Here is a 23634-nt window from a genome sequence, read left to right as displayed (position 1 = left end):
TTTCCTATGATATGCCCACACAGTGTCCCCAGGACTAGTAGGGAGGCATGTACTTACACCCTGCTCATCCGCTCCTGCTTACCTGCACCAGAGCTCTAAATGCAAACTTAAGCCGCTCCCAAGGGAACCCCTGCAGTCACTCCCATGCCTGCTGGAGGGAGGTCTTCCAAGAACCTGTGTGAGGCACCCATGCAGCATCCTCAGCTGCTGCATTTCCGGGTTCAGCATGTGTGAGCAAGAGTAGCTTGTTGAGTGTGCCCCTTCCTGCTAGCAGTAGAGACATGGTGTAGACATGCCCTGAGTTTCAACACAAGATTTTTCCTTAAATATAAAAATGTAGTTACTCAGTTTTTCAAAAGTTTCTAGGCATTATAGCTTGCCTTTTAAAGCCTTGCAAGGGCTGTTATCAAAATTGTTATAAGTTTCATGTTTGTTGGAGCTGAGGGCTCAGAAATTGAGACTGTTGTGCAAAGGAAGAAACGTGTATAATTTGTCCAATATCATTTGTTTTGCTTTAGTGCTGCCTTCATTTACGAAGATCCCCATGGACCTAACTATCCGTGCCGGGGCAATGGCCCGATTAGAATGTGCTGCAGTTGGTCATCCGGTACCACAGATTGCTTGGCAAAAAGATGGTGGCACAGACTTCCCTGCAGCGCGCAAGAGACGTATGCATGTCATGCCTGAGGATGATGTGTTCTTTATTGTTGATGTAAAAATTGAGGACACTGGAGTTTATAGCTGTACAGCTCAAAACACTGCTGGAAGCATCTCAGCAAATGCAACATTGACAGTACTAGGTGAGAAGTGGCATAAGTTGTCTTACCTTAATGTCATTTTTAGGTGTTAATAACATGTTCTATAGACTGTAATAGAGAGTTTTGCATAAATTCACTATTGGTGTATCCTTTTGGAAGCTTAAATTCCCTTAAAAATATTGCTTCAAATGAACTCTCTTAATCAGCTCACTGAATGAATATATACTGATGGGTTTTGGGTTAGAAATACAGATTTTAATACACAATTATGTTATACACAATAACAAAGAGAGATGCTTAATTTCTCAGTGCATTGTTAAAATTGAAATTATTGAATGTATGGAAAGGAGGAGGCTTATGGATTCCCTGAAAGTATAGGTATGGTAAATTGCCACAGAGTCCCTTCTGGAGGGGTAGGAGGGGATGTGTTAACTCAGGATTACTGCACCCTTGTCACGTCATCTTCCCTTACCCCAGGATTGCAGTCTCTGGAGACTCTTAAGACCTGGGACTTTCAGTCCCTCACCCTACCTGGTTCTCCATGGCCCTGGCTCAAGGAGTTGGCATCATTTCTCTCCTGGGAGAAGAACTCTACCTCCTGCTGGGGAGACCAAGTACAACCTGAAGTTTCCAAGTAGCAGACATTTCTGCTTTAATAAAGTCATTTACTGGGGCAGAGGCCATCCAGCCAGTGGTTCTCTGCCCCCTTCTTCAAAGGGTTAAGCAGTTCCTCTGTCCTCAAATCAGTCCCCAGAGCATCCCCAAAGATTGCTATATAGTTCTCTTTCCAGTCTTTTCCAGTCTTTTCTAGCTCCTGAGCCCCCAAGCTCCTTCACTGTCTATCTCCAGACTCTCCTCAGACTACTGCTGTGAGCTGACACCTTTTTATCTTTACTTCCCTTTCCCTTGTAATGCTAATCTCATTTAACTTCACTTCAGCCAGTTGGGGTCTACCATCTCACCTTTGATATGCCAACAGAGCTATTCAAAATTCTCTTGGTGCTAGAGGTCCGTCTAGTCCCACTTGTAGGTGCTTTGGTGTCTCTTTAACCCATGCTTTCTCCTTGTACTACCTATATGGGAAAACTGAGGTATGCATCTTTATAACAATATGAACACAGAAATATTGCAGTAAAACCTATAATTTTCACATAAGTAGATAAAAGAAAGTGATCTAGCTATTTAAGAGCAGAGAAGTCAAGTGTGAATTTAATTCTCAAGAATATGGCATTAATGTGTATCTTCATTTCCTAAGCTTTTATTCTATTTGTAGGAATAGCATACATTTAGTTTCTGATCTGAAGATGAGCAGAATGTAGTCTTTTAGCTCAGACTGCTTGAATGTAGTTTCCCTCCAAACAGCTTTAAGCTTCATTAGGGCTTAATGATGCCTCTAATTTAGTTAAATCACTTTCCAAAATTGTTGGCTACTCCAACATTCATGTGGAAGTAAATTTCTAAAATGGCTTTTGGCAGCATATTTAATAGCTGGTCTTGACACCTGAGTGGTTGCAACAAGTATGTTTATATAGTTCATGTGTGACTACTTGTTTATGTAAAAATTCTGGCTTTTTAACAGTTAAATGCAAAGTAAAACACAAAAGTACAGGTTTTGTGACATTGAATATTGCCCTCAATAATGTTTTATATTGTAGGCTAGAGGATATGAGAGGGATGGACATTTACCTGTTTTTCTGGAGTCAATTTCAAATATTGTGTTTATGATTTCCTTTCAGAAACACCATCATTTTTGCGGCCCTTGCTGGACCGAACTGTAACAAAAGGTGAAACTGTAGTTTTGCAATGTATTGCTGGTGGTAGCCCTCCACCACGGCTGAACTGGACTAAGGATGACAGTCCTCTGATGGTAACAGAAAGACACTTCTTTGCTGCAGGCAATCAGTTACTAATTATTGTCGACACAGATGTGGAAGATGCTGGGAAATACACTTGTGAAATGTCAAATACGCTTGGAACAGAAAGAGGGAACATTCGTCTTAATGTAATTCCTACTCCCACCTGTGATTCTCCTCAAAACATAGCCCCATCATTGGATGATGATGGATGGGCCACAGTTGGCGTTGTGATCATAGCAGTGGTTTGCTGTGTGGTGGGAACTTCCCTTGTGTGGGTGGTCATCATATACCACACAAGGAGAAGAAATGAAGATTGCAGCATTACAAATACAGGTGTGTAAACTGAAGTTTAGCACTTGAAGTATGTTTGGTTTTTCGGCATAGCAATTTATATTTCTTGACTTAAATTCAGAAGGATGAGTTACTTGTTAACTTCATCACATTGCTAGCTGATCTAAAAAGTCTGCAGAGGATCCTGAAATATACTTACGGTTTTATGGATTTTTTTCTTTTTTGTTTAATTATAGATGAGACGAATTTGCCTGCTGACATTCCAAGTTACCTGTCATCTCAGGGAACATTAGCTGAAAGGCAGGATGGATATGGATCATCAGAAAATGGAAGTCATCATCAGTTCATAACTTCTTCCATGGGGGGATATTTCTTGCAGCAAAAAGATAGTAATGGTAAGTGCCTAATGGCCCTGTACATCTTACACGTTCTACTGGTGACTAGAAATTAACTATTGTCTTTCTAACTAATATATTCAAATGGCACTTCAGTGAAATTACTTTGATAGCAGAAGGCCTGCAGCTTGCTTACTAATTGACTTCTCTACATAGTGAAAGCTGCTTTGCACCAAAGTGAGTGTCCCTAAACAGGAATTGGACCATTACGAGAGGGTCTTCTTTAATTTAATTTTATACTACTTAAGAAACAACTCATACCAGATCAAGAAAGAAACTCTTTGACTGGGGTAAACGTTTACATGGGGGGCAATATTATATATATAAAGGGCTTTGTCTGTCTGCCTGTCCGTAATGCTCTTGGAGCACTCTGATTGGCTTACTGGAACAACCAGTCAGAGTGCTCCGCACAGACAGCCACACACAGCAGAGCACTGCCTCCAAGGGGGGCAAGGGCAAGGCCACCGCTGCCTCCAAGGAGCAGGACAGGGGGGAGCGGGGCAAGGCCAGCAGCACTGGCCTTGCTTCCCGCTCTGTCCCTGCCATCATGGCAGGACTCTGCTATGCCAGTCTGTCCCCACCATCCCTTCCATCCCCTTCTGCCAGAGATGGAGCGCCACCATGATGGCGGAGATAGAGAGAACAGAGTGGGGGGACAAAGCCAGTGCTGCTGGCCTCACTCCTCCCCTCCCCTCCCCCTAGCCCAACTCCTTGGAGGCAGTGGAGGGGATGGCAAGGCAAGCTTTTCTCCCCTGGAGAGCAGCATGGCAGCAGCACAGGGTAGTGGGTGGTGGTGCAGGGTAGTGGGACCAGCTGGCCCCCCTGGCAGCAGCGCAGGGTGTAGTGGGTGGTGGTGCTCTGTCCCTGCCCCCCCCGCTCCGCCCGGTCATTCTTGATGGGCCATTCACTAGTGCTATAACTACCTTGTTTTCTTGCATACAATACACCCCAAACATATCTATTTTTTGAAAGGCAAACTAAAGAAAAATATTTTTCCAGTGTTATTGTTGCATAGAGTAGGGACAGAGCTTAATTTTCAGCTGACTCACCTGCTTAATTAAATCTGGAACCCTCATTGTTGCTGAAGACTCATCTCTATGAGCGAATCTGATGTTGAAAAGAGCTAAGGAGTTTCCAATGCTATGAAATAGGAGCTGGACCAGCAGCAGCTAGCAAACAGAACCATTGCCACAAGAAAGATTAGCTTGATTAGTGGAACATCAAGACCATTAAAAAGGAGAGACAGTTGATAACTCTGGAGTAAAGAACAATGAGCTGTTATTTCAACTGCTTGACCTCAGTAGTTTGAATAGTAACACAACAGTTGCTAAACTGGAGCAAGAGTCAAAAGAGGGTACTTCCCTCCAGGGTAGAAAATCAGTTTCCCTACTTAATACATTCACCTCAGTTTTAAGGGGCTGGTTTTGGGGGGGCAAAGGTGTGTGTTATATGCAAAAAAAGACTGTATGTGAATATAACCAATGAAACTTTCCTGTGCAGAAAAGTCCTTAGGGACAGATCCAATAAAAGGCTTATGCAACTAAAAATTAAGTTTTGCAACATCTCACTCTTAGGTCTTTGGCATCTGGAGTGGAGTCTAGAATCTGTGCTCCCTAAACAGTATACTGAGACAGTTTAGATACCTCATAGCCATATCCAGAATATTTGTATGCTAAGCAAAGAGCTACATAATGCCAGCATGCCTACAGCTGCCTACAGCTAGTCAGTAGGAGAACAGGGGTAGGACAGGGGTAGGTTTGGAGGACAGGAGTAGGTTTGAATTCCTGCATCAAGCAGGATTTCAAGGCTGCAGGGAAGCACCTGAATCCATTCAGATTCTGTAGCTCCTACCTTTAAGAGAAGGTTTGGTGTTTTATGTCATTTCTTTCAGAGAACTGAGCTTAGTGTTCCCTTAAAATTGTACAGCTGTTGGAGGAAAAGGAGATGATCCTGATTTTTTTGGTATACTCTGTGGTACTCTATTACACTATAAGGTTATAGTGCTCTTCCAGGAATGGTGACCCAGACTCCATTCCATTCTCATCTTGAAAGGTTCACGTCCAGATCCCCCACCTGTGTGTGCCCTAAGTTGGACACTTTTTTGTGTGAAGGTGCTCTTCACTCTTCCATATGAAGCTGTGCAATGGTGCTAGAAGATTCATTGCACTAGGAAAAAAACAACAAGGGAGAACATGATTCTTGTCTAGTGGTTAGGTTCTGGTTTCTGTTTAGGTTTTGGTTTCCAGAACTGTTTTTTTCAGTATTTTTATCCAATAACTGTTTAACATAAACCTCCTGAAAAGGGTTGGGGCTAAAACGTAGTGTGTCTCTAAAACTGATTAATTCAATTTTTGCTAAAATTTTTCTTCCTTTAAATGTTATATCTCTTTATACATAGTATGACTTTTAGTTGTGTATTTGTATAAATAAGGTTTTGAAGGACAGCAAAACCCCAACACAAGAAAAAATAGTGTAGAGTAAAGCCTAGAAAAGAGAAGCCTGTCTATTGATTTATTGTCTGTATTTTTAAGGCATTTGTCATCTAGATAATGGCAGTGAAACAGATCTGGAGGGTGTTACGGATCCATTCTTATGCCACTATCTGGGGACTTCCGGGACTGTGTGTTTAAAAGGGAATGCTTATGGCTCAGATGCTTTTGAAGCATATAACACAAGTAAGTTAAATAAATTTGTAGTCCTGTTACTTTAGTCTTGCATTTTGATATTTCTGATAATTTTTTTTAACTTTTAAGGCTGCAGCCCTGATCAAAGAACAGTGTATATGGAGCCTAATGAATCTAGTTTCTTAAAGAAAAAAGAATGCTATCAATATTCACGTCCACCAGAAGATCCATTTGACCAGTATGTTGGCAGTATGGAAATGCAGGCTACAAGTAGCAAACTGCTTACCACTTACACTCAAAATGAAGGAAGTGGAGTGAAAAGCTTGAGTCTAAACTCTGATGCAATTGATTCGAATAGAAGTCAGGAACTATCTTCTGATATCATTAGCAGCACTTTCATGGGTATGTTTTAGTCACTATGTTTCAGTTTTGTTGTTGTTCATGGTTTTCCTACACCAAGAAACATTAATTTTCACACCTTTGTAAGAATAGGTAATACAGAGATTTGTTTGTCTGTCTTTAAACAAACTAACCCACATGAGTATCCTTATACAAATGAAGGGTCTGAAAAGAGGTGAGGGAAAAACAACATGAATCTTATGATCTAATTTTTTTCAAACTATTTTTGTGACTTCATATATGGATTTTTAAAAAGATACTGAGGGCTGGATCCACTGAAGGACTAATGTACCTGCAAGTTTGGCATTGCAACACCTGTGTTTTTGTTGTCTTGTTCCCAGATTGAATCCAGAATCGAGAGTTAGGCACCTATACAGTTCATGAGGGAGAGTTGAGTACTTTTATACAGTGATCTGAAAAACATAGAGGCTGAGTGAGGTGCTGTCTAGACCTAGGCAATAGGTTTGTCTGGACACCAGCTCTTCTCTGATACCTAGGCATCTATCACAGCTATAGGAAGGTGCCTGCATATTCTTGGGATTTTGATTCTGAAGGCAGGAACTTACAACCAATCCTTTAGAAAATGAAGCACAGCTCCCTCTCTCTCTCAAACTGGTTCTGACTGAGCAGGAGTTCAGCACCTACAGCTCTCTAGTTAAAGCATTCACTCAGGAAGTTGGGGAAGCCTGGAGGATTCTCCCCTCAAGAGAGCTTCCTGGGTGAGCGCTCTAATGATTAGTCAAGTAATCTCTGTCTTGTGTCTCACTGACTGGTCAGAGCCACGGGAGATTATAAAACTAAAATTGGATTTGACAAACACAAAGCATGATACTGCTTGCTGTGTGTTATTTTAGCGTTGTCTGCCATGAATCAGCAAAAGTGGGTAAGCACAGCACAAGCTGATTTATATCAGCAGTTCTCATCCTTAAACTCGAGGCACCCATCCATAACTTGTGACCTGAGCAGCACCCCATTTCAAAAACTAATTATTTATTACAGTGCTCATCTCCTTACAGAGGTGCTGGCTAGTGGGGACAGGACAGTGGCCAAGAAGGAATTAGCTTGAACTTGCACTTGTCTACACATACCTGCTTATCTCCTCACATTTCATGTCTGGCACCCTGGTTGAGAATCATTGAGTATATTAACGGGATATGGCCCTACCAGTGTTCCTCCTGTTGCCTGTATTGAAAGAAAATAGGTACGACTGCATTTTGTGACGGACCTGGTTCTTTGGGGGTGAGGAGGAAGAAATGGGTTCTGAGTGTACCTACTCGTTGGGTTCTCTGGGGACTTACCCAATTCTCTGTATAGTTTCTAGAACAGCACTGAAATAGGAGCAAAGTGCCTTGCCCTCAGTGCTCACATTAAGGCTGTTCTGGGCATGCACAAAAAGAGAACTGCAGTTGGCTAAAGAACTTTGAGGTCAAACAAGGACACGTCTAGTGAATTTAGGTACTTTCAGAGGAAAGGCATTAAGGGGTTTTTTTGGGCTGTATTTTAGACTTAAAAGTCAACTTATGTCCTGTTTTAGGATCTGAACATTAATTATTTAAAGAAATGTGTGCGTATCCTCATTTATCCAAGCTGACTAGTGTTATGGAGCCTCCTTTCTTTTTCCTTTTCTCCTTCTGTAGTGTTAACTAGATTTCTGACTCACTGCTGACATTCCATTCAGTAGCTCTTCCTAGCAGTGTGTGTGAGAGCAGTCTTGAATCAATAAACATATCAGACCTACAGAATGAGTAGTTCAAGTAACAAGGCTTTTTAATATCAGCTTTTATAAAACAATGTGTTCAGTTTTGCACATTCTTTTCTATATACACACTTCCTTATTTCCTGTCTCGTTCTAACAGTTGTATTCAGATAAAAGATTATATTGTAAGTTGAAGTATAGAAAACCAATATAATTCTGCAGATACATTGTATAGATTATTGCCTTAAGCAATAAAGGTTGTTTGTTTAATTTAAACTCCTTTAGGGTTTATACATTTAACTTATCAGAATAAAGAATTTGTGTCCTATGTTTTTCACAGGATTTTATGGTTCAACTTGAAACATCACCCACTATTTTTAGTTTGTTTCATAAGTTTTTTACATACATAAGTTAGTATGTAGTGACAGACAGCTGTTTAGACTCCAGTGCCTTTGTCTTCAACAGCTTGTGCCTCAACAGAATTTTTAAGCCCTATATTCCCCATTCCTATGGGAAAAACCTACCAGAAGGGATGACAAAATCCAAACCTGTGGTTTGGTTTTTGATTTCTAATTTACTACGTAAGAATCATTTGTGCTCCACCTTTTTGCCTTCAGATTTTTCCCCCGCTCCTACTGAGGACATCTGGCTTTATTGCTGATGCATAAGCTGGAAAGTTCATAGCTTGGATTTTTTTCAGAATCATGATGCAGTGGTAAATTTCTCTTTATTTGGTAAGAGGAACAAAATAGAGGTGCAGATGATTTGGTGCAAAGATGAAATGCCACACAGCCAGTTGTTTTGCAATAGTTTTTCCATAAACCTTTCATGAGAGCAAATTTAGTACTGAAAACATGATTCTTCCCGTACAAAATGATTGATAATTTTATACATAAAATATTATAATTTTTCAAGAATATATCTCCTTTTATAAATAAAAACCTATTTCTCCTTCAACTGTAACTTTGTCATAGTGGAGAGTCTTGTGTGCTTCAATGACCCTCAGACCTTCAGTCTTGTACCCCTGGGTCTCTCCTGGCAAACAGGTTTGAAGCGAGGTCCCAGAGTAAGCTTGGTCCAAACTTCTGAAGACCCCAGTGGCAGAACAGGCATACTTGAGGATCTGTTGGTTCTCTGCAGCTGTGAAAGTGTATGAGGGCTGCAGTTGTCTTGGACATCCTTGCCACTGTATTCAGGGCTCCTTCCTGTCAACTTTGTGTGGCTGTTGCTTGCGCACTGGCCTTACCACATTAAAAGATGTCAAGTGTAAGCTTCTGCCAGGGGTGTTAACATCTCCCACAGAGCAAGTCCTGTAGTGACAGACATGTGGTGATGGGGATGGGAACAGTGATCTCTGGGAGTCCCTAGTCACAAATCTGCAAGTAGGTGGCAGTCGTGTGATAGTTGTTTTGCACTTACTGAGACAGAAGTACAATTCAGAGTTGCGGCTATGACTGAACTGAACAGTCCTCTTTAAGATACCCTCTGCTCACCCTGAATGGGGAAGAGACTAGAAAAGGTGCCCTAAACATAGGCTGTCTCGCGCCCCCACAGCTGGATTGCTATATCCAGTAGGATCACTCTACCTGTGGCTGAAACCAACAAAATAAAGTTTGTTCAAAATTCACTGCTCTCATGGACTCCCTGAACAGTGAGTGCCTTGAAAGAAGGACTGCCATAGTAGCCAGAGAACTTACAAGATATGACATTGATATTGCTGCCCTAAGCAAGACCCACTGGGCAGATGAAGTCCAGTTGAAAGGAGGAGGTGGCTGCACCTTTTTTTGGAAAGGAAAGTCACCTGAAGAGAGGCGCATTCATGGGGTTGGCTTTGCCATCAAGAACAAGATTGTCCATCAGCTTTTAGAACTCCCTGTGGGCATTAATGAACGCCTTATGAATCTCCACCTCAAGCTCAGTAACAACCAGTATGCTACGGTCATCAGTGCATACACTCCCACACTTGATGATGAAGTAGTCAACAAGAAACAGTTCTACTGCACTCTTGACACATTCCTGACTTCCAGTGCCAAGGAAAACAAGCTTATCCTCATAAATTACTTCAATGCAAGAGTTGGGTGACATTCTGAAGTCTGGAATGGTACCACTAGGAAAGACGGGGTGGAGAAAGTCGATTCCAATGGTATCCTCCCACTCAGCATATGTGCAGAGTATGACTTGCTCATCACAAATACCATCTTCAGACAGAATGACAGATATAAGAGCACTTGGAAATGTCCATAGTCCAATCACTGGCCCCTTCTTGACTACCTTTATTGTCAGAGCCCATGATTGTACCAAGGTTTGTATCACCCAAGTCCTGAGAGATGCAGGTGATCGTTGGACAGACCACTGTTTAGTCAGGTCAATCACGGATGTGCAGCTTGCACCATAACACCATAAACAACTGAAAGGAATGCAGAAGAGACTTAACATCAAGACACTCCAAGACCAAGCTAGATACGAGGCTCTTCAGCAACACCTTACTGAGATGCTCTCTGACATACTTGATGACATCCAGGCAAACTGGGAGGAATTTAAGAACACTATTCACAAGGCATGTGCTGAATCAATTGGATACTCCACTTACTGTCACCAAGATTGGTTTGACAAGAATGACGAAACCTTAGCACTTACCTATCAAAAGAAAATTCCATTCAGCAGTTGGCATAACAAACTCTCCAACCAGCAAAAATGAGAGGCTTACCAATGGTTTAAAGCTGTAGTTCTGAGGAGGCTATAAAACATCAAGAACCAGTGGTGGCAAGAGAAGGCCATGGAAATCCAGAGTTTTGCTGACAACGTGACATAAGAAGCTTCTTTCAAGCAATAAAAGTCATCCATGAGCCATGTTCCAATGGCTCAACCCCCTTGTGATCCCAAGGGCTCCACCCTTCTCACAGATAATGTATCCGTCAAACAAACCTGGAAGGAGCACTTCAAGATTCTACTCAACTGTGAATCTGAGGTCTCAATTGCCACCATGGAGTCCATACCTCAACGTCCAGTAACAGATTCTCTTGCTGATCCCCCATCCTTCAAGGAAGTCTGGTGTGCCATCACTCAGACCAAGAAGAATAAGGCACTAGGACCGAAGTGCATTCCTGAAGAGGTCTTCAAAGCTAGTGGAACAGCACTAGCGCAAAAATTTCACCAACTTCTCATCAAAATATGGGTTGATGAGGAAGCTTCTCCTGACTTACAGAATGCCAACATTGTGACCACCTTCAAGAAAGGGGACACATTAGTGTGTGGAAACTACTGAGGCATTGCCCTGCTCTCCATTACTGGGAAGATTCTTATTTTCATCCTTCTGAATCACTTTCCCCTTACCGAAAATGTCCTTCCAGAATCCCAGTGTGGCATTAGACCATCACAGGGTACTACCAACATGATTTTTTGTTGCACAACAGATTCAGGAGAAGTGTAGAAAGCAACACCAGGAGCTATTTATGGCATTCCTTAACCTAAACAAGGCCTTTGACTCAGTCAGTCATGAAGTCTTATGGAAGGTGCTGGCTAGATTGTCCATTGAAGTTCATTAGTATCTTCAGGCTACTTCATGATGGGATGACCACTGGAGTTCTTTGCAGTGGATCTGAGACAGACCCATTTACCATCTGTACTAGTGTCAAGCAGGGCTGTGTCATCACCCCAACTCTTTTGTCCATCTATCTTGCTCTGATTTTGATTCTCATCCATGACTGCCTTCTTCCCAGAACTGGGGTTGAGTATAGAATGGATAGTTAGCTTCTCAGTCTGCAGCTCTTTCACAGCAAAATGAGAGTTACCAAGACTGGCATCACTGACCTTCAGTATGACTGTTATTCACATGCACACTGATACCGATCTGCAGTCCACCCTTGACCTTTTTTCAGGTGCCTATCATAGCCTGGGACTCTCCTTTAATATTGAGAAGACCAAGGTGCCCCATCAGCATGCCCCAGCACAAGCTGCTTCTTCCCTCCCCCCTACCCCCCACACACACATTACCATTGGTGGAGAACCCCTGGAAGATGTTGAGCATTTCCCACACCTTGGCAGCCACCTTTCTCAGCCAGTCTTGATGTAGAAATTAAACATAGGATTCTCTGTGTCAGTGTATTCTTTGGAAAGCTGTTTTACCATGTCTGCTGACCAAGATCTGCAGATGGAAACTAAAATCCTGGTCCATCATGCCATGGTTATCCCCATGCTCCTCTACAGGTGATGTATTGAAGCCATCTTAAATGCTTGGAATGGTTCCATCAGCATTGCCTTAGGAAGATCCTTCATATTAGATGGACAGACAAGACCACTGCACCAATGCCAGCATCCTCTCTGCAGTTAACATAACCAGCATTGAGGCAAAGATCATGAAACAACAACTCCGCTGGGCTGGCCACTGTGCATGGGTGGCTGACACTTGTCTCCTGAAACAAGTCCTCTTCTCTCAACTCGATCATAGTAAGAGGAGCCACGGAGGACAAAGGAAGTGCTACAAGGACACCCTGAAAACATACCTTAAGAAGGGTGGCATCAGCCTTACAAACTGGGAAGTGCTGGTTGGTAACAGGTCTCAACGGTGCTGCATCATACATCAAGCTACTCTCCATCCGCCCTACTCAGGAAGCTGAGGAATGGCAGAGGAGGAAGGAAAGTGCACAGCATCCCAGCCAACAGCTGTGCCCTCTTCCACTGCCCTCCCCCCCCCGGGCACCACCTATCATATCTATGGAAAAACTTGCAGAACACAGTTTGGATTCTTCAGACATCTTAAAACTCACCAAAAATCCCCGGCCCCGCCCCTCCCACCCAGTGTACATTGTCCTCTTGGGTAGCTGATATACGTACTATACTGTTGATGCATGAGTTGGAAAGTTCATAGCTTAATTTTCTTTTCAGAAGCATGATGCAGTGGTAAATTTCTCTATTTGGTAAGAGGAAAATAAGTTTGCAGATCATTTGGTGCATACGTGAAATGCCATGCCTCCAGTTGTTTCACAGTAGTTTTGCCATAAACCTTTCATTAAAGCAAGTTTAGTACTGGAAACATGACTCTTCCAGTACAAAATCATTAATAATTTTATAAATAAAAATCTGTTGTTTCAAAATCAACCTGTAACACCCTCAAAGAACTCATGAGATCTTAACAGATCACTGTGCTTTGATGCATTTAAATCTATGTCATTCTTTCATTTATTCAGTTTCCTCTAGTTTAGCAAAGTTTACCTGCAGTGGCTCTATATGGTAAGGAATGAGAGAAGGTTTATTCTTTTTCTGGCTGGTCCATCAACAGAATTGTTAATAAAATTGACTAAAGTAGCAAATTTTGCTTGATCATGCCTAAGTTTAGACAGTTATTGGCAAAGGAGATAAACAGGTGCAAATGAATTTGGCTTGCAGTTCCTTCATTACTGCTGTTAGACTCTGCCAAAGAGTATTCTGTTTAGCATTCAGGTGGCATGGTGCTTAGTTTTCAAATAATCATGTAGATTTTAATATCAGCCTAGCTAAGCAACACATTTTAGTCACTCTAAAGAGTATAGCCACACACTAAGAACATGTTGAAGAGATTTGTTCTATATTTTGCTTTAGAAAATATCTTGTGATCTGATTGCAGTTTGTTGTACTGAGACTTGATGAAAATATAGGCAGTGAAATTAGAGTGGGTTGTTCTGAATGGCTGTCAACCAAGTCATTTACTTTGGAAAAACATCTCAGCTAAGAGAGTCTTAAATTGTTCATGGGATCAGATTTTTTCCCCTTTTTTCCTTTTTGGTGGGGAAATCATAGTACAATTTAGATACTAAGCCAAATCTCATCCTCAAGAACTTGAGCTCTGTCTGCCTTTGGCTCATATTCTTATACTCAGAGAGACTCGTTACTGTTAACATGAGTATATTTGCACTTACACATTTTCTTTCTTGCAGGAACATTTGGAAAGCCTTTATGGAGGCCTCAGTTGGAATCTCTTTCAAGTTATAGACAGCCAGCAAGTTGTCTACCAAAAACCTCCCATAATAATCCTCATGCCTCATTGGATTTTGACTCAGAGGCAGAGGAAGATGGAAAGGACAGGACATTTTCTCAAGAGGAAAATAACATTTGTACTTATAAACAGTCTTTTGAAAACTTTAGGACTCCTACTTTCCAGTCCTGTGACTTGGATACATAGCTGCTTTTGGACTTGCCATTGATTTATGGAACGAAAAAAAATTTTTAATGTACTACCTCAATGTGTTTTAATTTAAGCAGAAAAATAAAAAAGAGAGAGAGCCATCATGGAGCCATGAATTCTGAAAGAATTGATACATTTTTTTAAATATGAAAAACAATTGCCAAAATGAGATACAGGGAATACATTCCTTATAAAATACTATATTTCTAATTATTTTATAGCTTTTGTTTTATGCAAATGTTACCTTTTGTAAATGAATGGTGTAAATAATACTATGTGTATTTTTGCCAGACTTCATTTTATTGACATGAGTACTAAAGCATTCTAAACTTGTACCAGCAACTGTACATTTTATGAATGCTGTTTGCAGGTATCATGCATCTTATTTGCACATCACTTAATAAACTATGCTGCCTTGTGGTCTTGAGCCACATCAGTGTATGAAAAATGCAAGGTGGATTTACGTTTGTAGAAAAACTTACGTAAGTAGTGTACCGAGTCCTCTGCTACTTCTCATAGATTTGCCTACAATGAAGTGACTTTGTTTCATCAGGTTAAGTATCTTCAGCTCCTTATAGGTCCAATCATACGAGTGTGCTTGTGAGTTCACAGTTACAGATGGCTCTTCCATTCTGTGTATCCACAATCAAATATGTATGCACAGATTCCATATTTGCCATGTTCATAATGTTGGAATGTCAGCTGTCTAGCCATGTGTGTATACCATGTGTATACCATGTCAAGGTGAGTATGCTAAATTGATACAAAGATATGCAGAAATTTATTCTGTTTTTTTACAAAAATCAGGGCCCAGTAGCATCATTTTCCTCTAAGTAAATGGCTTGCGTATGGAATATTTGCTAAATATTTAATGTAAGTCTGAGTCTTTGATTTTCCATACTGTGTCCCTCTTTTCTGCTCCCACAACCACTTCCACATGCGCAGCATTAAAAGGACATAAAACTACAAGAGAATTGCTTCCTTATTTTAACTTCTGCTGTTTCATATTCAGCTGACCTTTTTTGCTTCTGAATAGATGTGTTCTGTATTTATTCAGTTGGTCAGTCAAGCAACTGTAAATTTAATCTAACAAGAATATGATTAACCCTAAGTCCAAGAAAGAGGATGGCTTATTTATATGATAGTAGTTAAGACTCAAAGCTTCCTTTTTGTTTCCTTAGTACAGATATCCGGTATTCTAAAAAGTTCTGAATCCTGTTTTCAGCAATGTATTAAAACAATTCTGCTCTGAAAGGGTTAATATTACAAGACATTATGTTTTTAAATCTGCTCGCTTTGAAGGTGCAAATTTATATAGTTGTCAAAACTCCTCTTTCAAACTCAATTGAAAGCAGCTGCTAGGACAGACCATCATAGAGACAGTTTTCAGAGGATAAGTCTGGAGCAAAGGTTTCCCTGCCTAACAGCTGAGTTTAAGGGCTTTTATTGTTTGTAGCCAGAAACCTGGTACCCAGATTTGTGGTGTAATTTCCCCCTTTAATTTAGGCGCCAGCATTAGAGACAGGAAGTTAATCCATCCTCAGTCACTGGTGGTCTAAATACAGAGAATGGATTTTGCGTGTTTTAGTTTATCATATTGCCAGATTTTCTAAATCTTACTGCTAGTTTGTCTTCATTGCTACCAGATGTGGTGATGTGGTGACAGACATTGAGATGGTTATTTGATTATAATTAAGTGCATTTTTTATTAATTTTCCTGAGTGAAGCCCAAAGCCCCAAAGTCAGTAAGGCAAGAAATCTTAAATTTGATTCACTCACTAAATCAGGATAGGTTTTTCTTCCCTTCTCTGCTAGTTTTCCTTAAGCATGATATCTTGGATCTCTATCCAGACATTGCTTTTCAAATATCTGGGGAAACAGAGTTTCAAAAACAAACTTTAATGATGTTTATTCCAAAATAAAATTATAAGTTTAAGAATCCAAGTTAAAGATCTCTGTCTAAACACAGCCTTTTTAAAGCATTCTTTTAAGTAGAATGGGAAAAAGACTGCATCACCACTATCTTCCTATACTCATCTTCCTTTCATTTAAAAACATTTTCCTGGACTGGACTGTCATAACATACAGACCCCTTGTCCTGCAGTGATATTAGACCTGAGTGCCCACAGAAGAGTTCAGGGATAGGTCATTTGCCAATTTGTTAATGTTTTTCATCAAGTAAAGATGTTTCAAATGGTATGAAAAAGGGGCAGATAGCAATACTTTTGACAGTTTTAAATATCAGTGAAATAGAAATAAATACCCTGAGACCAAGCTCTATTAATGTGAACTTAAATATTTAGGGGTTTGGTTGCTCTTATATATAGTGACATTCAGTAAATTGCAAGATATACACAATGTTGTCATAGATTTTTTTTTTAAATGTTGTTAGTGTAACCTAATATCTGTTTAAAGATGGTGAGAACATCCTTCTGCCCTGTTTTGAGGGTTCAGGAACTAGGGAGCTGGTAGGTAGATGTTTACACAGCTGAGCGCTAAAATCTTAAGTTTTTGTTATGGGGAAATATAATGCAGCCAATAATGAATAAAACTTGTACTGTATCTCAGAAGCCTCGTGGCCGAATGAAAGATGTGTTGTTAAATGACAGAGCAGACATTTTGCAATCTAATTTGCAACCGTGATTGGAATCCTATAATGGGCGTACTTACAACTTGTTAAATGTTCTTTAGAAGCAGCATTCTCTTAACACGTCAAACAACAAAATGTTCTGGCAAATAAACTAGAGGTGTACAGTTTTAGTAAATGCTGAATAATCGTGTTAATGCTATACCAACGTATCTATTTATTGGCATCTCTGTCCAGCGCATTTTGTAACTGAATGTTTGAGACCAGCACTGGTGGATACCTGATTTCAGTTTCTAAACAGAAGACAATTTTATTTGGAACATTTAATATTGGGGGTTTTTTTAATGAATAGGAAAAATTAACTTGTCTAAATTAATTTGTTAAATAGCTTGGTTTTTCTTTATTGTCAGAACATTCTCTGATAATTGAAGTCTCAGACAGAACACAGGGCAGGTTAACACCTTATAGACTAGTTGGTTCAGAGAGGTATAAGCTTTCATAGGCGACAGCTTACATCAGCAGATGAACTCACTAATTTGACTATAGTTGTTTTACTGTAGTACTAGGGATTTTTTGAACACTCAGTTCTTTCCCTTAAGTGTTTTAAAGAAATAAAAAACTAAAACCAAATCTAGTAAATATTTGTGTTCTGCTTCATTTACCTGCCAAGACCTTAGTCCAGGATTTTGTTTTCTTTTCATATATAAATACAAGCATAAATTGTGCTTTCCACTTTAAGCCTTTCAGTTAAGACTTACTGTGAGATTTGTTTTGGCTTAGCTAACAAAATGGTTAAATTTTTTCTCATAAACCATATACAGCCTGCCAGTTGATCCTGTATGGCCTACTGAGTACCACTGGGGACCTGAGGAGTGAGGACTGTGCCCTGCACTGCCCTGCTCTGCTGCAGCCAGGACTGGGCCGGCCCATGCAGCACACAAGTCTCCTCTCCCTCCCCTGCATCCATCCCCCCTGCCACCTGGCTTCCTGTTGGCGCTGCAGCTGCAGAGTCCTGGTACTGTGGCCCCTGGCAGCCAGTGCAATTAGTTGCCTGTGTACAGGAAAGAAAAGTCTGGCTGTAGATAACCTTCCATTTACTGATGGGTAATGTAGGTGTCGTTTGGTTCAAAGTGTTAACTGCATTAAGATCAACATTGTGGTATATTATGTTTCCAAGTTTGTAACCACAGGGAGATCCAAACAGAGGAAGCTGATACAAAACTTTTTTAAAAAAAGGTATGGGAGAGTGAAGCAGAAGCTATTGGAGAGACTGACCTGCAGCCCCGGCAGGAAGCTGGGTTTGTAACAGGTAAAAATAAGTGCAACTATAAGACCTTTTTATTAAGCTAACAAAAACAAAACCCCTCTCCCTTTCCCCCAAATTGGAAAATGCTAAATGATCAAAAACTTTTAATGGAAATATTGTTTTAGTAAACTTTCTTTCAGAAGATTTACTATTAAGCTTCCTTTAAGAAGATTTCAGGAGAAACCTCTTGTCTGTGCCAGAGAAGAGGTTCCAGCATAACGAATGAGCCCGTGTTCGAGTCCCTGCTCCAATTAAGGAATTTCCAAGGGAGTGTCCTATCCATCAAGCTGATAGTCTCCCTCTCTCTCGTTGGTGCTGTTTTATCTGAATAAATATCCACATCCTGTAGGCCAGAGTAGAATGGCTCCAACAGGAGGAATTCAGAGTCTGACTAAAGCTTGGTGGTTAAAGGATCTGGGAGACCCAGATTCTAATTCTTGCTCTCCCTCATTTTGAGCAGGGACGTTAAATATTCCTAGAGCAGGGATTCCCAAAGTTTTTATGCTGTGGCCCGGCAAACCACAACCCAGCAGTCACAGCTGACCGTGACAGGTAAGGATACCCCCACTTCCCAAGTGGGGGGGGGCAAACCTTGCACTGCTGCGGGCCCTGCAGAAGGAGCCACGGCCTCTCACGCAATTAATTTTATGTGTGGCCACGCTGGGATTCCCAGCTGCAGGATGCACACCTGTGGCTGGGAACTTGGATCAGCTGACGGGGCTCCCAGCCCTCTGAGCTACTTGCCCATGAGAAACCCAGGATAGTGATCCTGGACTCGATCCCACAATCTTGCCTCCTGCCATGCACATGTGACCTGGCAGAAAGTGCAATCGTAGGGATTGCATATCAGATACCATGGTGCCTTTACTTGCATATCTGCTAAAGGCCTTAGTGGTTACAGCAGTTGCCCGGGAACTGGGATTCTAAGTCAGGGTGGGCAAAATGGTGGATCCAACCAGCGGCTGGACTCAATTTCCCAGCAACCCTTGCCCGCGTGGCTGGGGCCAGTTTCCATGGAGACACCAGCAGCAGCCACGCTGTCATAGCGTGGAGCCAAGGTTTCCATGGAGAGAAGCCCCAGCAGCACGGCAGGGCATGCGGCAGGGTGCTGGGATCTTGCAGTGGTGACAACATGGTCTGGAGCTTGGGCAGAGCCACAATCTTCTGTCTGCATGCTCTGGGCAGGGGCATGCAGGCAGTGAATCACGGCTCTGCCCCAGCTACTTGCAGTGGTGATAAGTGTGGTCCAGAGCTGGGGCAGAGCCACGATCCGCTGCCTGCATGCCCCAGCCCGGAGCACGCAGACTGAAGATTGCAGCTCTGCCCCAGCTCCAGACCACACTGTCACCACCGCAAGGTCCTAGTCCAGGTGCAAAGCAGCTCTGTGCCCTGCCACACGCCTGCCAGTGCTGCTGGGGCCAGTCTCCACGGAAACCCAGGCCCCATCTATCACAGTGCAGATGCTGCTGGAGTGTCCATGGGAACTGTCCCCAGACATGCAGGCCAGGGGCTGCTGGGAAATTGAGTCTAGCTGGCCGGATTTGACTCATGGGCCAGAATTTGCCCACCCCATTCTGGGTTCCCTCAGCTCTAAAATGGATGGAGGCACTGCAGGTTCAGAGAGGGAGTCCTGCCACACTGCTGCATTTCCTATTGGCCAGTTCTAAATGGTTAATTGCTTAGTATGAGTTGGGGTTTTTTGTGGGTTTTTTGTTTTGGGGGGGGGGGGTTGTCCAGATAGCCCTATGGAAGCATTTGATTCCTTAAATCACCTTGCTCAGGCCATGCTTGTAATTTTTAGAAAGTTACTGTGCTTAAGTAGGAGGTGCCTGAAGTGTTTTTTCTAATTCTTGAGAATATTATAATAATCTCTTGTCTTCCTTTTATTATGGAAAGCCCTTAGGAAGAATGGTCATTGATGTCAACTAGTTTCTTTTATCCCTCTTATATAGCCAGACCAAGTGGCATAAGAATAAAAAAGTGTGATAGTTGTGATGGATAAGAAGTGAGTTTTGCTCTTCTACACACAATTAGAAGGTTGTTTTGAATAATGTGGAAAAGACTCAGATTGCTGCAAAATCGGTTTTCTTTCCACCCTTCACAGAGTGAGCAACAGCACATGCCTATCACATCTGGAAATGGGAAGATGCCTTCAACCCCCTTGTTGAAAGGTGGAGGAAATTGGTTCTTCTAAGTTCCAATCTCTTGTCCCAGTAGGTTCCCACTGAATAAGTGATCCAGTTAAGCCACCATTGAGCCTTGTCTGTGTGAGATTTGCTACAGCCTTGATAGCAAAAGACTCATCCCACATCCACTGGATCTCCTTCAATCAGAATTTATGAGCTGTACATAAACAAATTCCCCAAATTATCACTTCTACCAAGACCTGAATTGAAGGAGGAATAAATTTCTGTATGCAGTCCTCCCTCAAACTGATCAGCTGAGGAAAATCAATGGAGAAAATCAGCGAAGAGCATCAGTTCACCAAAGTTTGATTTATGGTAGTTAATATTTTCCCCTTCTCTCTCTGCACCTAGAACATAAAAAAAAATGCTGAATTGGGTCAGATCAAACTTATATCTTAATTCATTATCCTGTTTCCTGCAATGGCAAGTTATGAAGCATAATATACTACTAGAATGATATAAATCAGCATTTTTAAATGCAATCTTATCTTTTCCCCTCCCCCCACCCTTATCTCTCTAAAAAAATTGGGAGAAAATGTGAATGAAAATTTAGTTTGTTTGATACAAAAGATAAATGTTCACAGAGGCTGGAATGAGCTAATTCTGGAAAGGGATTCCTTCTTCCTATTCCTCCCTCTATTTTTCTCCTGTTCAACAATCTTGGAGCTCTTTTCTGACAAAACATTCCTAAATGGAAAAAGAGATTTGTGGATATATATATTGTTTTAGAGTACAAAGAAACTATTATACAAACTTGGTGAGATTTTTATTTTATTTTTTTAATGAGGCTTTTCACAAAGGAGGAGTTTTGTATCGATGTGGGTTTCTTGCTTAAGCCTCATTTTCCTCAGGGAAACAAGTCTGCTTTTTAGGGCCAGGTGTGTTATACAGCTAAGTTAAAACATGTCTTACAGTTTTGACTTTCTGAAAAATAACTTTTAAAATCTAGTATTTAACCTATCTTTAAACGGTTTCTCATTTCCAGTGGTTCCCCTCGTTTGTAAATCTACTGAAGCCATATGCTGTTCTGGAGTAGCAGAATCTGAAGTGGACATAGGTTTCTTTCCCTCCCCCTCTATTCTTGCAGACGTTGCAGTAAATCAATTATAGGGATGACATAGCACTTGGCTGTATGACAAATGTTCCATAATAATGTAGCTCAGTAAAATGTGGAATTTCTGAGGTACTGCTTGTAACATTTTCAGTGCAGTTGTAAATTCCCAGCCGTGTCAGCACAGGTGGAAACTAAGTCATAAATAAAGTGTGCGCACTATTTGTAAAGAGTTCCCTAGTTGGCTGACCAGTTTCATGATTCAGCTCAGCCACTTTAAAAAAAATCTTGATAAAATAATAATAATCCTGTAGCAAAGTTTTAGAAAAAGAGAAAGAGAGGAACTTTTGTCTGTATTGTGCAAACCAAAGCAATTGGAGCACTGTTTCTGTTAAGGAGAACAAGCTTTGTTCAATCTCATGGAAATATTTTAGGTACTGCACACTCATTTTGATAATTCAAAATGAGCTTTAGTTTTGCAGCAGGAGGGGGATATGAAAGATAGTGCTAGAACAATAGAGCTGGAGGCGATCTCAAGAGGGGCCACAACTCCTTGTCCAAAGCAGAATTATTCTTGCCTAAACCAGGGCTTGACAACCTTTTAGGAGTGGCAAGCCAAATCGGCACATCTCTCTCCACTGCCAAATTACTCCTGACTGTCAATGCATTCTCAACCTAACCACCCTTTCCCCTGCTGCCAAACTGCCAACAAAGTATTCCTAACTCAACGTCAGCTGTCTTTCCCCCAGCTGAATTTCCACTGACATCCTGGCTTTTCTCACTTATTCCAGCCCATGGACAGTAGGTTGCTGACTGCTGGTCTAAAACAGCTCAGACAAATGTCTGTCTCCCCTGCATTTTAAAATAAACAACAGAAGGTGCAATTTAAGCTTATTACTTTTTGTCCTGTCCCCAGTGCACAAAGAAAACAGCTTGTTGTCATCCACCTTTATAGCCATGCTTTTTGGGATGTGAAGACTGTTATCAGGTTCTACCTCAGTCTCCTCTTCTCTAGGCTTCCAACCATATTTCTAATCCTCTAATCATCTTTGTGCTCCTTTGGACTCTCTCCCTCTACTTTGTTCACATCCTTCACAAAATATGGTGCGCACATTTGCATAAGACACTTCAGCTGAGGCCTCCTCAGGTGTGAACAGAATGAAAGAAATACTTTCCATGCCTTATGTATAGCACTCTTGTTAATACATCCCAGTATGTTCTGCAACAATACTGCATCCTGACTCCCATTTAACCCTGCTTCACTGCAACCTGCAGGTTCTCTTCTACAGTACTAGACATGAGCCACTCATTCCTTAATTTGTATTTGTGCATTTCTTCATTCCCAAGAATTCCATTTTGCGTTTGCCCTTATTGAATTTCATCCTATTTATTTCAAATATCTCCCCCCACCCCATTTTCAAGGGCACTTCAGATTGTAAACTTATCCTTTTAAGTGTCTACAGTTGCACCCAGTTTGGTGGCATCTGTAAATCTAATAAGTTTACACTCCATTCCCACATACAAATTCACTGTTCCTATTAAACATGGAACCAGACCCTGGGCACACTGCTGGAAGTCCTGCCTTTATCTCTCTTCCCAGTTTGGAATTAAGTCTTTGAGGATGTTTATCCAAATCATTGTGCCCCAACCCTCAAAGTAATTTTATTAAGACCCGAATTTCCTCATTTTAATTATGACTAGCCAAAGTACCTGGCTTTGCACGGGTTGCAATAATCAAATGTTAATGTTTTATAAATAAAATATTTTAATTCTATCTTATTTCCCTCTACTAATAAATTGTATATATGTGTTTAATTTTGTACCCTATTTTACTTGTGTGATACAGTTTGACACTGTGAGCTTTTGGTGAGGTAACACAGCTTGACACTGTGAGCACCAAAAACCTATAGAAGTTGAACATTTAGATGTATTAATGTATTAAACAACTGAATTGTGAGGTAGAATTATTTATTTACTTTGTAAGACTTTAGCATACATAGCACTAAGGATTTCACATCACATTTCTTCTATCCCAGTGTATGACCATGTTTGACACTTTTTGTGTGTATAGAGCTTCAGGATAGACAATGTTGCATGTTTTGCCATCTGGTGCCAAGATGAAAAGGTTTTTGCCATTGCCAACTCTGGAACAACCAACATAGAGTTGGCCATGAAAAAAGTACAGGCTTCTCAGGTTGAGGCCAACAGCTTTGAGTGACTGTCCCTGTGCCTCACTAATGCTCATGGCAAAACTGAGGCAGATTGGGACCTGGAGCCCTTTAAATTGAAATGGCAGGTCAGAGGGAATGACTGGAAGGTGTGGAA

General features: G+C 41.2%; 1 protein-coding gene across 1 annotated transcript in view; it reads left to right on the top strand.

Annotated features, from left to right (window-relative positions):
* The window catches only part of LRIG3 (leucine rich repeats and immunoglobulin like domains 3), a gene marked incomplete at its 5' end in the record, with an annotated part of 81879 nt that extends 66731 nt beyond the window's left edge, over positions 1-15148 (top strand). Inside the window, 6 exons of the mRNA XM_019515775.1 lie at positions 519-800; positions 2495-2947; positions 3142-3300; positions 5832-5975; positions 6054-6326; positions 13932-15148. Coding sequence (XP_019371320.1) covers positions 519-800; positions 2495-2947; positions 3142-3300; positions 5832-5975; positions 6054-6326; positions 13932-14176 — 1556 coding nt within the window. The remainder of the gene's footprint in view (positions 1-518; positions 801-2494; positions 2948-3141; positions 3301-5831; positions 5976-6053; positions 6327-13931) is intronic.
* Positions 15149-23634: the final 8486 nt, after the last annotated feature.

Source organism: Gavialis gangeticus, unplaced genomic scaffold (genome assembly GCF_001723915.1).
Source record: "Gavialis gangeticus isolate Ggan-Ray unplaced genomic scaffold, GavGan_comp1, whole genome shotgun sequence".
NCBI lineage: Eukaryota > Metazoa > Chordata > Crocodylia > Gavialidae > Gavialis > Gavialis gangeticus.
Note: the sequence above shows the minus strand (reverse complement) of the source record. Positions and strands in the feature narration are given on the sequence as shown.